Source organism: Nipponia nippon, unplaced genomic scaffold (assembly GCF_047370975.1).
Source record: "Nipponia nippon isolate SJK-2023a ecotype South Korea unplaced genomic scaffold, ASM4737097v1 scaffold_2, whole genome shotgun sequence".
Taxonomy (NCBI): domain Eukaryota; kingdom Metazoa; phylum Chordata; class Aves; order Pelecaniformes; family Threskiornithidae; genus Nipponia; species Nipponia nippon.
In genome coordinates, this window is record NW_028262336.1 from 1,640,780 (window position 1) to 1,658,961 (window position 18,182).

At 45.2% G+C, this 18,182-nt stretch overlaps 1 protein-coding gene across 1 annotated transcript in view; it reads right to left on the minus strand.

Annotated features, from left to right (window-relative positions):
* Nucleotides 1-18,182, minus strand: part of CASR (calcium sensing receptor) — an 82,041-nt gene that overhangs the window by 19,048 nt on the left and 44,811 nt on the right. Inside the window, exons 3-4 of the mRNA XM_087757428.1 lie at nt 16,707-17,013; nt 12,493-13,374 (exon numbers count right to left, since the gene is read on the minus strand). Of these exons, the coding sequence (XP_087613554.1) occupies nt 12,493-13,374; nt 16,707-17,013 (1,189 nt within the window). The remainder of the gene's footprint in view (nt 1-12,492; nt 13,375-16,706; nt 17,014-18,182) is intronic.

Here is an 18,182-nt window from a genome sequence, read left to right on the forward strand (position 1 = left end):
TACAAAAGGCTGAGAATAACTCAAAAACATTCAAAGTTGTTACACTTTGATAAGAACTGAATGACATGCTCGTAAAGCTAGGAAGGTCAATGGACAGCACGACTGAAGGCTAAATGTGTATGATAAATACAATGTGCCATATGTTAGAAGTAATAATTTAATCTATCCATAATCTTTATTGGAAACTAAATTAACTAACCACTAAGACAAAGACCCGTTCATTCTTGTAGGCAGCTCAGTAAAAACACTGTGCATTATGCAGTTGAAAGAGCAAACAAAATATTAGGATATGAAAGTAAGAAAGAAAATGACACTGAAAATATGGTGCCAATATGTACATCAGTAGTACAGTTTCCCCTGAAAAATGCAGTTAGTTCTAGTCACTTGATCAGAAAAGAAGAATAAAATTAAAGGAAGATTAGAGAGGTCCAGAGGTGGTGATGATAGCTCTTAGACAGCCAGTCTGGCATCCATTTGAAGAGAAATGGAAGTGCAGGGCTATTTAACTGTTTATGACACATGTAGTGATTTGTGGGAAAGAGGTGCCCTATTCTCACAGAAGCAGAGACCCCTGCAAAGCCGACTGACTTTATTCAGGTCTCCGGAGACGTACAGGACATCAAGCTGCCATGATGTGGGGGTCAGCCTCTTCTCCCCAGGAACAAGCGATGGGATGAGAGGAAACGGCCTCAAGCTGCGCCAGGGGAGGTTTAGGTTGGATATTAGGAAAAACTTCTTCACCGAAAGGGCTGTCAGGCCCTGGCACAGGCTGCCCAGGGCAGGGGTTGAGTCTCCATCCCTGGAGGCATTTAAAGAATGGATAGATGTGGTGCTCAAGGACATGGTTTAGTGGTGGACTTGGCAGTGATAGGTTAATGGTTGGACTCGATGATCTTAAGGGTCTTTTCCAACCTTAACGATTCTATGATTCTATGACAAGAAGTGCCGATTGGCACATTTTAACTGATAATTGGTTTGGTTCTGCTTCCATCATGGATATGAGCTCCCCAGGCAGCTGAGAGATGGATCTCTCCTCCGCTTCCACTGACCAGTGCCCTCTGCTCGAGGAGGGGCAGCAGCGGTGCTGACATGGGCAGCCACGCATACCTTTGGGTTTTTCTTTGTGAGAGAGAAGCAGGCCCTGCAATAGAAACCTGCAGAAATTGGGAGAGGGAGGCACTCAGACGGACTGCGTTGGCAACACCTCACGCACTGCGCAGTGGAAGGTGCTCGGTGCTTCCTTTGTCTCACGCCGTGCCGTGAGCGCTCGGTCTGCTTGGGAACCGATGAAGCCTAAAGTTTCCTACAGCAAGGACCAGCTGGACTGCCTGTAACTGGGCTTGATGGGTTAGCTCACGTGGTTTTCTAGCCGGCAACCAAGGGACACTGCTTTGCTGATTCAAAACTGCAGCAGCTTTGACACTTTCTTGACAGTGAAAGGTGCCAGAAGTAACGAACTCATAGCTGCTATGACAGTAGGAGCAAGTCACTTAAACCAAAAATGTCGAAGGCACACATTTCAAAATGGGACTTGATATAAAACGGGACTAATCTGATTTAGGGTCAGATGTACTGCAGTACTATGTTTACAAGGATGTCCAGAAAGAACTCCAAACCGCAAGCCTAGTGGATGTCACAACAGAGGCTGCACAGGTCAGGTCTAACCGAGGTACTTCAGAAAACCCTATTAGGTATTTACTGGTGTTTGCAGATGTCTGAATGCCATTACAAAACCGGGTCTAAAATGCTTCAGAAAGACCTGTCTGCTGAGCCACTGAGGTTTCCAAAGTAATCGAGAAATGATCTTACAGTATTTTGGCATCGCACGGCTGGTTTTCCAGACTGATTTAACCATCAGTTCGGAGGTCGCAGGACACAGTAAAGATGGGACCAGGATATTTTGTTTCCTGAAGGCCCTCCAAAACTCACGTTGGCCATGTGCACGCCTGCTGTTCTAAGTGCCCTTGTCTATAGAATGCAAGTCCTGAGCTCGTACCGCTTCATGCAACGCCGATGGGTAACAGCGCATTGCTTAAGCATGCTATGATAAAGGATAATGATTTTGCTAAGTGTGACATGACTGGAAGATCTAGCAAGAAAGTTTTCATGTGCTTGGCCCTGACTGGATCCACATGATACACGAGGAAATAAACAGAGTGGGCACACCCTCTGCACACATCTCAACTATAGGATTTTCTGAAACCAAAGATTTACACAGGAAAACGTCATGTGAAATCCAGTCAACTGGAAGTCAGTGCAAACGTGTTTCTTAAAGTCAAACTTAAAAATGTGACCTTCAAGTCACAGTTCCATTTTTAATTGTAATTACTTTTTTAATGGGAAGAAGGGGATACACTTAATTTTGAGTCTGTCAAAAATGCTTGTTTGGACAGTGGTGTTTCAATTAACTGCAATTAGTGAGTTTGACTAACTCCAGGGGAAGAGAGAGATGACAAAAGAGTTTTTTTCCTCTAACATTTTCTCCTTTTTCTGTTTTAAATTAAGGTCCAGCTGTATGATGGTACCCCAATATATTTGTATGGCCCAAAGCATGATATTATATTATTAGTTCCCTAGAGTCCGAAAGAATCCTTCCTACAAGTAACTTCAGGAGTTAAGGCATCTGGAGTAGCCTCGGTCCCAGCTCAGTGCCATCCCAAAGAGGCTTAGTCTGATCTACTGACTACTTCTGGAGAAAAATGGTTGGAGTGACAGCGTCTCTCCCCTCCTCACAAATCCTGCGAGCATCAATGCAGTTCCTAGTAATCAGGACAAAAAATCACGGTAGCAAAATGAAAAATAATGTCTGTGGAGAATCCCTAGACATGGAATACAAGGACATACAAAATCAAGCAGGCTTCTGACTAGACTCTGCCCCAGTGATGTCCAAGCGTAGGCCAGCGATGTCGGAGGTCTCTCTACCCAACAGAATGGAGAAAATCCGTGATAAGCTAGAGTAAAGGGCTGAATGACGGTACCTGATCTGTATGCGTGACAAACCCCTTATCAGTTCAGAATTTTTGGCTGTGTTCATTAAAATAAGAGCTCATTCAATAAGGGGTAATGATATGTTTCTATCCTCATCACACAAATAAAGCTCAAACAGCAGTACTTATTATGGTGTGCTCTAAAAGCACTCATTCGACACAGACCATTCAAACAAGGCTGTGAAACACAAGTATTATATTAAGGAAAAGTAGAATATAAAAAAATCTGGAGAACAAAGAGGAAAAAAATCACCAGGCAACATATTAAGAAATTTCTTGAACATATTAAAATTGAAAGGTGTCAGGTATGCCAGACCCTCATGACATAAGGCTGTAAGAGACAGCTAAAGAGGACGGGAAGCTAAAGAGACAGCTAAGGAGGAGCAGGAAAGCTAAATGAATGATCTGTTATTGCCCTTGCTATCGGAAAAAACCCCTGGACGTTCTTATCCCAAGGGCACTTGTTTTGGAGCCATAATGTGACAGTAATGGAGGTAGAAGGTCCTTAAAAAGAGATTAGAGAACAGCCCGAGCAATTTAAATTGGATCTAAAAGGCTGACAGAACCAGACAGTTCATCACAGCACTCCACAAGCAATAAAAAGAGCGCTAATACAGTAGGTTTATGATGTATGCATAAAAACGCCACTGGCTTTGAATGACAAAGTCAATATGCCACCTAATATTATTCCACAGCAATCCCAATCCACCTTTTTGGTACACATGCACGTGTAACGCACTCCCAACAGTGTGCCTGAGGTTTCCCTACGTGCCAGCCCGTGCAGGGCATGCGTCAGGGCGAACCCCTCTTACGGAGGCTTGCATTTCTGCTCCGTGGGCCGCCCCAGGGTCAGCCTCCGAAGGGCTGCAACAGCGGCCAAGCAAAGACGGTATCGTAAAAGGCAGAGGGACGTCCTCTGGAACGGAAGGCTGGTTAGCCTGCCATCAATCCCAGGAAAAACAATGCGAAAACAAGAGTTTTGGGTCAAGGATCAATTAATATAAAATTATAGGACAGAAACATAATCGCTGCCAGGCAGTAAGGCTTTGAGGAATACAGATCTTGTTAAATCCAAGTTTGGTTGGCAAACATACCCCTTTAGAAGTGAAATATCTGAGGTTTACATTTAATGTAAAGCATCTATTCATGGATCAAGAATTGCCCGAAAGATTTGTACAAACAGGTATCAATAGTGACAGGTGATTAGTTCATGGGGAATTCCTCCAGCCCCAGTGAACAACTCAGGGTTACCCAGTATGTTCATCAATACGCTGGCAGCAAATACAACAGCGTCGCTGGGAAAATTTTCAGAAAATGCATGGATTAACGTAACGGTAAATAATAATCAAGACAAAGCATTCCCCCCGATAGTGCTCCCACATCCGTGTTTAACGCAGTGAAATTCAGACTTAGGCATGAAGGCGTAACGAATTCCAGCCGCAGGCACAGAAAGGGTACCGCATCCTGCAAAGCGTTACTGGCAACTTAATGCGACCTTTCCGTGGCATGCTGCGGCACGGGCAGCTGATGCAACTTGTGCACAAATAAATGGGGAGGTAATAGGCATATGTAAATGTGGGATTTTTTTCACTGTCTGGCTGTGCTGAGGCTGTTAGAGCAATACTGAATACATACCAAAAGAAGGATGAGTAAATGGACAAGATACAGAAATAAAGCAGAAAACAAATCTTATGGCTAAAACCCACTCTGTTTAAATTATCAAGATAAGACCAAGGAATAATTTGATCAATGTGCATAAATACCATATTGAGATAAATGATGAGTACTTCATCTGGACTTTTAAATCTAATAGAGCAAGGCCAAGTAAGGACCAATGAAATTAAAGGTCAGTTAAATCCCAACTAGAAATAAGACACGATCTGTGACAAGAGATGTGACCTGCCATGGATCATACTAATAAAAAAAGGTCTGCTAGTCAGCATGTCTTTGGGGAAAATAAATCTTGCTAAACACTAGTTTGACTGGCAAGCACAGCCCTTCGGGACTGAAATACCTAGGCTTTACCTCCAACGTGAAGCATCCCTTAGACGGATCATGATTACTTTCCTGAACGTGGCGTACATGTACATAGTTTATTATACAAAGGATTTCAAACTGCAGGGAAAGTGACTCCATTTGAACAGTTTTTAGGTTAGTATTGAGGTTTTGTGGAGAGATATGGTCTCTGGACAGACAGAGGCAATGGTACAGGTACAGTGAGAGCTGTCAGTGCTGTTAAATGGTATTTCGTACTGTACTCTGTACGCTGCTGGCTTTACCTAGAGCCGTGATATGAAAGAACCACCATGGTCACCTAGTCTAGCCTTAATGCCATAGCTGCTTTGTTTTTCACTTGTAACAAGTATAATACGAAGAAATCCAGTGGGTACAATGGCCCAGGGCATTGTGCGTACTAACGGTGCAGAATCTATTGGCAGAAGTCCTGACTGAGTAAACGATGTTTTAATGCTCTTGGGGTGCATTCATACTGCACAATAACTGTTACGGTGAAGTATCTAAAAGCCTAAGATAGGGCTCTTTTTATTAATTTAAGTCTAAATTTAATACTAAATAATATATAATGAATTGTCCAATTATTAACGTGAATAATAGAGCCAATGGTTATCCTGTAACTTCAGTGTTTTCAAGTAGCATAATTCACATATAATGCCTAGCATAATCAAAATCTGATTGAAATGTCTTTTCCGGGAGGTGTTTAATGCTGTCTCTACCCAGCTGTGCAGAGAACGAGTCTGTACATGTGTCCCTCCGCACCCATTTGCTGTCGCTTTCTCCTAACAGCCCCTTATGGATCAGTCTCTTCGAAGTCCCAACAAGGCCTGAAGCTGTGTCCTGCACAGAACGCTGCTGATACCGATTTGAAGAATCGTGCCCGTCTCTAGGCCAGGAGGAAGTCACAGCTTTTCACTGTAAATTCTTTCTTGTTTGGAACCATAGTATTAATTACTTCAGTGCTTGAGTAAGTTGCCTCTCTCTGTTAGAATGACAACCAACTGATAGTGCATACTTGGCATCATTTCTTTTAACAAAACGATGGTCATTCGTCAAACCTGATTTCTATGGTTATTTATAATCTATTCAAGAACTACTATCCATTTAAAAAAAAAGAACAAAAAAATAGTCCTAAAGTTTCCAGTATTCACACTGAGTTGACTGAACTCACAAAACCATTTTGGACATTTAGACGGGACATCTGTTCAGTCACAGGTCCCATCAGTGGTCAACTGAAGTCCCAGTGGATTCACTGCGTTTGGGCACATTCCACTTGGCTACTAGCTCAAAACTGTTTTTTCCATTTTCTTTATCAATATAAGTCTCAGCCCACAAAGAAATCTCTTGTCAAGGCTTTGATTTTTACAGTTCCTAAATAACCTTCATGTAATTCCTCCTAGAGACACAGGTAGAAGTCCTTTCTGAGCAAAGTATTACTTCTGCTTCAGTGGGGAGATTGCTCTTTTGATTCTACAAGGCAAAAGGGCCCTTTATATGCCATAAAGGTCATTTGTTCTCCTTCCTCCAAACTTCACCCACTGCGTGAAGCAACACCAGTCCTTCATAGAGCGGAAAAGTTCACTTTGGGGATAAAACTATGTGGCTGGTTAGTAAAGCATCTGTGAAGACGGCTGACCACCCAGAAAGAGAAGAAATAACGAACTATGCTATGTTTATCATGCCTTTGAAGTTAGCTTCAACCCTACCTTGGGATAAATGGAAATCAGCCAGAGGAATGATTATACCATGAAACTGAATTGTTGATAAATCCACTTGTTTCCTCGCCTCACTTTCTGAGGGCCTTTAGGGGATGCTCAAGGTGCCCTTTGTCACCAGCTCCATTTGTGAGTAGCATCAGGCAAGGTCAGTCCTAGAAGAAACTTTACATCCTTTTGTGTAACAGACATGCTGTGTCTTAGCAAAAGATACTGATGTCTTGGTAATTCAAGGGATAATTATTATCTGAAGTCGCTACAGACAGAGACAGTATATGAGCATCTCGTGGAGCCTTCCCTAAAATTCCCAGGCCCAATACAGGCTGAAAAACTGACTTCTTTTCCCCAAGTGACAAAGGTACAAATGAGCTTCATAAACATTAGAAAACGCTTCTTTTCAAATACAGCTTTTGTTGTAATGCAGCATACAAGTGACTATATTAAAAATCACTTTTATGAAAAATTCAGCATGTTTGGGGGTGGGCAGGAATACCGCTTTTTTTGTCATCAGGCAGTGTGTACTACCCCAATTCAGAAGAACCTCAGCCGTTCTCCACCAAGTAATTAATAACCGCAGCTCCTTACTGCACGACATAGAGGTTGCGTATTTGCTGCGTGCTGTTCGTTCAGCCTTCTTCTAGCAACCCCGATGGGGCGATGGTGTCCCTGTGCATTTTCCACTGGTGACGCTACAAGGCTGACCCCCCTCGAGTAAGGTCCAGTTAAGTCTCCTTTTAGTTGCAGAGACATCTAAATAACACTCCATTTATTGTCTGCTTAGTTGAAGAGCTCACAAGTGATGTTCTCAGCTGACAGCAAGCTGTTATCTCCAAACTGATGAATAAGCAATCATCTGTTATTGCCCTTGTGGGGAAATAGCTGTGTTTGCTCTATCGACCCACACATTTCTGCGTGTGGCTCAAACTGTCTGCCTCTCTATTTGGTCTCCCACAACAAAGGCACACTGGTGAAATGTTTGCTTTCCGTTCATAACAAATAGATCTCCAGTGCATCTGTAATGCAGACTAGGGGAGGTTTTGCAGCTGCCTGATATTGAGCACCTTCCTCTGCCTTCATTGCAATTCTTCCCAAACGACTCATTTTCGCGCTGGCCTCAGTTAATACCTGTTCTGATACTGTTTCACTCTCTGTATCACAAAGCAGCTGTTTTCCATACACCATTTTAATTGTTCAGACAGGCCTATACAGTTCAACAGACACAAAATTGATTAGATAAGCCCTTAGGCTCAAAGGTCTGGAGAGATGTGTGTCATCTAAGGCATCATTCACTTCTTTAAAGCCTTGCAGAATCAATTTCCAGCCAGCCAGACATACCTAAATGCAAAGCTGGAGAAGGCACCAATCCATTTTTACCTCTTCATAATGTGTTATCACCGGCACAGAGGAAGGAACTGTTTGCTGGGAGGTACACGGGTGTAATAAAAGACTTGAGGTGTTGCTAGGTGATGCCAATTTGTATTTGCTTGTATTTTGTGGAACAGCATATGGCAGCTTTTCACTAAGTCTGAGGTCAAACAGATTTCTAGGCATAGGATAATTTACATTAGCATGTCTTTAACCTGCCCATCTTTAGGACGGCGCATTTTTCAGCCTGTGCACTGTGCTTTGCCTTGATGCCTATCTCATTTTTCACTCACGAACCCGCCAAAGTTCACAGCCTCCAGCGTAACCACAACTTGACGACTGTCCGGGAGTCCACCTAAGGATGCTCTGCTCCACGACCCTGCGACTGCACGCTTTTGCCTTCTCAAATCCCCAGGAGCCCACCTTCCCCATTTATTCACAATGCTTTTACTGTGAGACAGAAAGAGAGGCCCGTCAGCTGCCAAACGAATGGGCAGAAACACGGGGTGAACTATGTTGGAGGAAAAGACAGGGCTTTCCTCTTCTCACACAGAAAGAATACAAAGTAATAAATATTTGCTCTGAAGGACAGATTAGGATCCCTTACTGGTTTTCCTCTTATTTTTTGCAGGACCACCCACTGTTTGAAATGAGAGAGACACCAGAGAGGCTCCTAGAAATGCCCCAAAGGGTTCTAAATCTTTGCTCAGAGGCGGACTGAAAAAAGAAGAGAGGGACTTGCTGTTAGAAGTGACCGTGGGAACAGCCACGTGAGCAGAGACCAAGAAAATGAAGGAACCTGGGGGACCTGGGAAATCTTATCAAGGAAGACATTAAGGAAAAAGGACTTCAAAAGCAAACTGTTTGAGCTGTTATGGAGAAACAGGCCAAAGATGCAGGGAATCTGGACAAAGGCAGCATCCGCACAGGAGTCCTGAGCCCATGTCCCACCTCTCGCCACACCTTCCCACCACTATTTTATAGCTTATAGGAGAGCCTGCATTTGGGGGAGGCCAGTCCATGAAGCAGAGCAACACACGGAATTAGCCCTGCTCAACACAGTCTCCTAAAAAAGTCACAGCCTACCAGCAAAAGAGAACGGGCATCTGATCATCAGCGGCGATGGAGTCCTTTAAGAGGATTCTTTCTGTTGTACTATTTGCAGTCATGCACTTTAATCCTTAGTGCTTGGTGTCAAATTCTGCCTTTTGCAAATGTGACAGAAATTGCTTATACCTTTTGTTCTGAATTGCCCTGCATGTTTTTGTTACCTGAACAACACACTGCAAAAAGAAGTAATTAACCTGATCTTGATCCATATTGTGCAGGACACAGCGATGGCACGTGCAGAGAATACTGCCTGCTCTTTGCAGGCGTCTTGCAAAGGTGTGCACCCGGGTTATCTTCTGCCTTGCAGCAGGGTAGGTTCTTAAAATATGACAGTTGCAGGCGTATACACTGCTCAGAATAAGGGCAGCACAGACATCCTATTAAAGTCTGTAACTTTCTGTAGAGTACAGAAGTGCAAGTTTTCCCATTTTCAGACAGAGGACCCTGAACCCCGCGGGCAGGCCCGTGCGTGGGGCTAGTGGCGCAGCTCCTGCCTGGCAGCTGCCCTGCCTGCTCACCAGCTCTGCCTGCGCCCGCATCTCCCCACGTGCTGCGGCAGCCGGCGAGCGCGGGCTGACCCGTCCCGTCCCTAGCGGAGGTGCCCGCTGCCAGCTTCAGAGGCGTCGGTAAAACGAAAGGAAGCGACTGGGTTTATGGATGGGGTCTGTCACAGACCACCGACTCAGGCGGAGCAAATGAGTAAGCAGCTTCTTAAACAAGTAGCTATAAATAAGTAGAGAAGAAAGCTGTTAATATTTGATATTTCAGCTTGGGAGACACAGAAAAGGTGTGGGCTCCCCATGCTGAAACACACTTAGAGCTTTCTCAAACAGTAGATGGTAAATTCTTCAGAGGAGAACTGCACCCAATTTAACCACCTCAGAGTAATTCTGTGCTAGGCTTCCTGCTGTCCAGTTCAAACGAACTGGTCGCTGAGGTAAAAATGTTCTTTTTCTATACAGACCCACACAAGCACCCTCCACAAATTATATAAACCAGTTCCTCCAAAAAGGTTTCTATTCTGAGTACATAAAATGAACAATTAGCAGACCACGAATAAATGATACGTGTTAATGGGATAACGCCATTGAAAAGCAACAAAATTAAATGGTCCATAATCGAACTGTGGAACACACCATTTATCCTCCCCAGCCACCACCCCAAGGGCTGCTCTGGACAGGAGCTCAGGTTAATTGAGCTACGAGTTCACCGGGTTTGCCTTATCTGTCCCACGCACCACCTGGCCAGCGACTGCAGACACCGTCAGCGGCTGCTGCCTCCAGTCCCAGGCTTCCTCACACCATCCTCGCTCCCTCAGGTTGCTTCGTCTCAAGAAACCCTGGAGCCAGTTGTGAGAGGAGGGGACAGGCACTGACCACCGGCAGAAGTACTGCTGCAAATGAGATTGATTTTAGTGCAGGTTGTCAGAAAACCGCTCTCTGGAGACGCTGGGGGATGCACGTTTGTGAGGTGAACTCATTACCCCCAGGGCTGAGGAAAGCTTCCCCGGGGTAATGAGCCGCAATGTCTGGTTTGAAGTAGGTGTGCACACAAATTTGGCATTTACCTGCTATTCATGTGTTTGATTTTGAAATGAAGTGAAAAAATGCACAAATATCAAATACGCTTGACAGCCAACACCACATCATGGCGGCCATTTCAAATACAGCCTGCTCCTTTGTAGCACCCGATATTCCTACCCAGTCCTGTTATCCCCCACGTACTCTTTCTTGACGCCGATTCCCTCCCTTAAGGCAAGTATGCATACCCAAAAGCCTCGATCAGCAGGATGCTTTCCATTTGGATGCAGCCAGCATCTTTCAGCACCAGACAAGCAACACAGAAATGAGAGGACATTCTTCCCAATTGTGGAATCCTCAACAAACACCACATTATTTTACTTAGCTGTGGTATGAATATCCTGCTTTACTTTCCAAGTTGACAAGGCATAAGGGAACGAATTAAAAATATATTTATTCTGGATCATTTTTACCGACACAGTGAAAGCTAAATCTGTCTGCGACTTGCCCACTTCTGCCAGTATGCTCCTGAAAAGCAGAATAGCTTTGAAAGACAGAAACCTCAGAGAGAGCCAGCAATCGCAGGATTCCCCTAAACCAGGGTCAAACCCTGCACTCATCAACTCCAAGTAAAGCGGTTTCAGTAAACCCAAATCAGGTAACTAGAGCAATGCAGGTTTCCCATAAATGCCAAGCCAAAGCCTTTTACTTTGATCTGACTGATGTTTTTGAGTTGCCTGAGACTAGACAGGAACCAAACTGCAGTTCCCACATGCCAACGCTGACCCAACATCTGCAAAGTCTGTGGCACGGATAGCCTTTATTTTGGTTAGACTATCCTGAATAGAGTAAACTACACATGCAAACGGGGATGTGATCCTCCTTAGAGTCATCCCTGTTGTTCTGATTTCAGCTGCGTTTGGGCCCAAGTTTTCTGTGATGACCAGAAACGGGGCAAAAAGAATTTGCTACATATTTGACATATCTTCATTTGATACAGCCTCACAAGCTAATTCTGTTATTTAAGAATGCAGCAGATGTTAAAAACACATACTGAATATCACATCGGATAGCACAATCAAACATATGGTAAGGCACAGAGTATTCATAAAGGACCAGAAGACAAAATGCCAGAAAACCATCCATACACTGGTGGGCAGAACGCATCCAATGAATGGGTAAACGTGACTAAGTCGATAGTATCATTTTATCAGTTCACAAATATCACTGCCAAATCAAAGCAGCTATCTACTATTTGCCCAACATCCACACACTATTTTCCTTCATTACTCAACCTGCTTTAGTTTGATCCTATATAAGCTTAAAACTGTGGAAAAAAAATACGGCCTGTATGGAAAATTGCTGTGGGATTGCAAAAGACATAGAGCTTGCCAAAGAAAATGAACTCTAAAAACTGTTTTCCTTGTTCATGTGCTCTCTCCAGGCCCTCTTGTTTATGTAAGGGCTCAATATATGATCAAGTTACCTTGCGTCAGCCAGGCTGTGGTAATTGTCTGTGTGTGCACTTTTGGCCTGTAGCAAATGCGAGAAAATTTAACTTAGTTTAAGCCCCTTTCACTGTAGGTAAACCTAACACAACTTACCTTACCTTCCCTGTGGGGTGGGAGCACGCACCCAACTTGCACGCAATGATAGGCTACATCCCAGGAGCCTTATGCTGTGTCTGAGACCCACGATTATGAGAGGCACCCTAAAAGCTCCGGGACAGCTTGTCTTTTTTTCTGCAGGTATATTGCACAGGCACATGAATGAAGGACTTACCTGCCATGCCTCAACCTTCTTAATGTCCGCACAGGATCCATTAGTGAAGAGTCCTTTCCCAGGGGTACAGGTATATATATCCTGCAAGGCATGGGCAATAGAATATACTGCCAAATACACGTTATAGGATATCCGCAAGTGCGTGTAGTCCATGTATGGTGTCTCCACACTGGTGATGTTCTCATCCCCTGTGCACGGAGGTCGGAAGGCAGCCGTTCCATTTCCAGCTCCCAGTCCCTCTTCATGGCCCTTGTGGAAGGCAGTTGAAGCTGGAGAATTTTTGGACCCATCGGGGAGATAGCAGTTAAACGTCTCCTCCCAAAACTCCTTGGCAAAGCCGTTGTTGGTGGACTTCTTGGGATGCACCTTCTGCAGGAATTCACGAAAGCCTGGGATCTGTCCTGCCTTCAGTGCAAACCCAATGGTGCTGCCAATGACGCGGAAGAACTCCGGCATGGCTATGAGGGAAGAGCTGGCCCAGGCCTCGCTCGCCAGCCAGATCTTGCCGGTGATGTTTCGCCTGACGATCTCTTTGATGAGGGGTTCCAGGTCCGGGCCGCTGGAGAAAACAACAATCACCCTTGCTGTGGAGTTCTGGATGACCTCCACCACCTGCTGGATCTCCTCTTCATCTGAGTACTGGGAGATGAGCTCGCTAAAATCAATGCAGATATCTCTCTCCTCCGCCTCCTCCCGAAACTTTTCAATCCCTGGCCGGCCATAGTCATCGTCGGCTGCAATTGTTCCGACCCAGTTCCAGCGAAAGTACTCGATGATGTCTGCCATCGCCGTGGCCTGATGCTCGTCATTGGGGATTGTGCGGAGGAAGGACTTGAACTGGTTCTTGTTGCTCAAGAGACGACTGGATGAGGCATAGCTGACCTGTGAGAGCACAGTGAACAAGCAAAACACACCATGAAGTGAACTGCCTGGGAATAAATTGCCTACATTTATCTAGCATCACCGTCAACCTGTGTAACCTCGGCTGGGATGAAGAGAGAGCTGAGCACCACACTGTCAGCCACGTACTCTTAGCCTGTGGTTGCACACAATCCACTCTGAGAGTCTGTACGTTCTTGTAGCTGTGACTGTCTTACAGAGGCACACATACAGGAGCAGCTGCTCGGACCCGAGAGACTGGAGCGAGTTCACGTCCACCTGTAAGTTCACGGATCTGAGGGAGAGAGACACTGACACTAGCTTGGAGGAATGGCAAAGAGGTGAGCCACGGGTGGCCTACACGCACCTCACTGCCCTTCCTGCCAAATCCAGAAACAAGAAGAATGTATCTTTTAGATAAACGAGGGCAATGCACATAATTCAGACAAAATGCAGGCTTCCTCTGTTCTGAACCAGACATGAGACAGCAGGCTGGTACTGCCATCCTGGACCTTCTCTGAAGAGCACTGCCTCTCTCTCCTTGCCTCTCACCTCTGTCCCCATCCTTAAACAGGCTCCATCAGGCACCGTATGCATGTTATATACAATCCCTGCCAGTTGAAGTAAGAAGCATGTGATGTATATCGGTCGCCTTGACCCTGCGGAGTATTAAGGTAATGCCGGTCAATATTACCTTAGCCGTATTTCCTGATTGCTAGCCAGAATCAGCAAAGAAGCCAGTAGCCATTCCACGCTCCATGAGCCACCGTGTTTTACTGTAAAAATGGGATTTTATTTCCTTTCCTAAAGCTATCGAGAAATATTTTTTTTTCCTAATCAGAACAAGTGCCATATGCTCTTAAGGTATAATTTGGATTTTCTACAAGTAGGAAGAAAGCCATAAAACCCAGAAGAGAATAGTTTAAAGATCTGGAGAACTTTTAAAACTCACTTATCTTTGCATTTTGAGATTGGTACCTGAACTCTTTAGGACTGACTCTCACTTTGAAAAAGTCTTCTATAAACAGCTCATTTTGTACAAAGTGGAAATTTAGGGAAAACCTTAACTCCTCCTTAAACTCTGTCATTTAATGTTTCTGCAAGAAAGAAGAAGAGGTGTCCTAGTGCAGTTTTAAGGGCCACAGGAGCAAATCCTCCTTGCACAGAGCTGTACTCTCCCCTGGACAGGCTCCTGCCCAGAGCTACTCTCATCTCCTAAAACCTAGTGCCAGGGGGTACAGGCATGGTACCCCACTCCCACATGTGCTGTAAGGGTACAGTGAGGTGAGATACTGAGAAACAGAACTGGAGTCATAACATTTTCAGTTTCTATGTCAACGGAATGAGTAATGAGCCTTACATTAATTGTAAAATATACCTCCAACTTGTACTGAAATGCAGGGTCTATTAAGCATGGATTTGCTAATGGCCTTGCTATAAATGGCAGCGATAATGCGTATTCTAATGCTGCCCAACAGCTCCCAGTTTAAAAGCCTGCTTTCAGTTGTCACACTTAACCACCTGGCTGAGATTTCATTCCAGAACCGAACCTCCTGACATCTACCTGCTTCAGCAGCCTCTAGATAAGACTACTGCCTTGTACCACAAACGCCGTTCAAAGGGAAAGAAAGTCTGAGAACTGCCAACATCTCTTCTGTTCAGTCCAACCCACCAACCCTTCTCGGATGCCCTTGTTCACCTGGTAACGCGATGTGTAAACTAAGAGTATGCCTTAAAATGCCATCAGAGTGTTTATTACACGCCACCTTCCAGTCCTACTCTGGGCAATACCTAGGTAGCCTATATTGATCTCAGCTTAAACCATTCTTGCCCTGCTCAGAGACTGAATGTCTATTTTTTTCAGACTCCTGTGAGAGAGTCAGGCTGATATAACATTAACTAGACAAGATATATTACTGTGCACCAGGCAGACAAGAATCCTTCCTTCTTCATTTGTGGTGCAGATGGGAATTGCAGCCCTGGCTGAAATAAAGATATATCCTCTCAGGACAGACTGAGAGTGCAGTGTGAGACAATCTTGTTACGAGGACTCCTGTGAGCTCTGGCACCTGTATTCGTTTTAGAAGAGGAACTGGAAATGTTGGGCTATACAAGGCAACACATAAATGGATAAGGCCAAGCACTTTTTCCACAGTTGTCTTCAGTGTGGAAATCTAAAATCAAGAGCAACAACATTAAGCTATAATACGCCAGCCTCATACTTTGCTTAGGGTCTTGGCAGAGCAGCAAGGCTGTTAAACAAAAGGATGGGACCATGGATGCCAGCACTGGCCCCCGTGGAGTTAGCAGACAGCAAGAAGGATACTGCGACACAGGAATGGCACAACTATACCACCACACAGATGACCCCAGGACAAGGCAGGGCACATCCACATGCTCTCACAAACCCTGTTTTGGAGGCCATAGGGCAAAAGAAAGGCAGGTCTGCCCAGAAGAAACCTTTGCAGCACCTGATCATCAGAAGCAACAACTCTACAGATCACCTACTTGAATGATGAGAGATGCTGAGAGACCTAAGAGTAGCTAGCAATGAGTGAGCTCTGCCTTAAGTGGGCTCTGTGGGAGTTGGGCATGACTACGGTGAAGTAACATCACAAATAACCTGTCAAGGCTGGCAACTGCCAGTGACTGACCTAAATTACCCATGTTCACAGACTAAACCACTCTAGAGGACTCTAGTCTTCCTAGACTAAGTTGCTCTTGGCCGAATGTTGTTACTGCCTGCTTGGTAGCCTTTGTGTTTGGGGATTGCAAATGGCTAGCAAGACATATTTCTACTGTAAGAAACCCCCCACATTTTGTATTGTTTCTTTCCTTGAGGTTCTATTGGAAATGGCAAAGATACAACAAGCCGTGTAGGCTGAACTCCCCTTGAGACCTTCTGGTGTGCAGTTAGGACACATTGGCAGAGAGTGGGACGAAGAAGCTGGCATAGCCACTGCACATGCCTGTACTGGCCCAAATACATTTCTGGCAAATGTGAGCCTGAAGACATGTATCTCTGACTAAAAAAAAAATATTTGGTTTGATTTGACATACTACATTTGGAGGGAATTAGACTGCTTTCTTTCACGTAAATTGATGTCCCACTTCAAAAGGCAGTGCTTCTCATCGTTGCATTGCCCCTCAGCCCTCCAAGGATGTATTCGTACAGCCAGGGCCATTGCATTTCTAAACCTTCCTTTGTCTGAAACAGAGATGGAGCCCGTAAGGCAGCGGTGCAGTTCCCTCTCCTGGTTCTATAATGTACTTAAAGATCCCCTCCAAACAGCAATTCCCCCAGCCGTACCTAAACAAGAGAAGTGAAAGCGTACCTGAGGTATGTAAAAGAGTCCCAGCAGATTGGCCACGGCGGTAGAGATGCCAGAGCCGGTTGCTCCCACGACTGCAATGGTGGAAGGGATATGTTCTGAGCAGTTGCAGAATTCGTCCAGGTTCAAGGAGTCTATCTTGTTCTGGGCCACAAAACTCAGTGTGGCCTCGAGGGCTTTAGAGACTGTATTGCAAGTGTCAAATATCCTGTATCCTAGGGTCATGTTGGGAAGGAGAGTTGGGCTACTGTTTATTTCTTCTATGGCAAAGATCATAGCCTGGAGCCAGCGGAAGCCTCGGAAATTATACCTGGGGAAGCAAAAATAAAAATAAGATAGAGTGAGGAGGAGGGAAACAGAGGAGAGGAGAGCAGGACTGAGACAAAGAGAGAGTGAAGAATTCTAGATACAAAAGGCAAAAGCCACCTATGCGACTTCTTGCATCCTACTAAATTTGGGAAGTTTTGCTTTTGCATTCAGTGGTTACAGAAGAGGCGTGCATGTGCTCCAAGGTTTTGTTCTGGTTTTCAGCTCTTCAGTTTGGGAGCTCATTTCAGAGGTTGTGAGGATGAAGTGAACTTTTCTAAATCCTCTGAAGTCTGGGAAAGTTGAAAGAGAGCATGCCTGGGGTGTTGGCTCTGACCGGTCCCTCCTGCGCAGTACCCTCAGCCTGGATCTCGTGATTCCTGAGCAAATGCTCTGACACAAAGCTACACCTACCAGCTTTCCTCCCAGGCTCCTCTGACATGTTTCTGAATGCAGATGGCAGTGTCTGCAAAGCCTGCGCTGAGCGCGATGCTGTCAGGGACTCGGGCTCAGGGATACGCAGTGTGTCGGCTCCCCGTGGCTTTAGGCGGGCAGAGCGAGCTGAGGGACAGCACCGGCGTGCCCCTGGATGCCAAGGTGCCTGCTAGCTCTGCTCAGGGAAATCTGGCCTCACACCGCACACTTCACACTGTGAGAGAGGGCACAGTCAGCCTGTTTATACCAGAGAAGAGAGACGTGCTATCAATGTAAATCCTAGCTTCCTAACTTGTTAATTAGATACTTCAGAGTTTTCACTAAAGGAATACATTTTTATTATAGTGCTGTCACACATTTGCTTTAGACTTGAGCTCAGAAGATACCATCAGAGCTGGGCTGTGAAATTGAAACTCTGTTTTTCGAAGCCTCCTCTGTTCTCTAAAATGGAGCAGCTGAGTTTTCTGGCTCTCTCTTAACTGTGCCAGGAGCTAACCCAGAGCCGGGGAGCGGTGGCGAGACTGTGCTGCAGGACCTGGGACTCCCTGTTTAGAGCACCGCATCGGCTGGCAGTGAAAGAAGCTGATGCGGGGCGAGTGACGACTTAGCCAAAAAAAAGAGAGAAGCTTCTTCGTGGAAAGCAGCAGGAAGAAAGTCACGTTGATATGTGTTATTCTCAAGTTTTACCTACTGTGTTTCTTCCCGTAAAGCTGCAAAAGCAAGTGGTTGTGTGCCTGT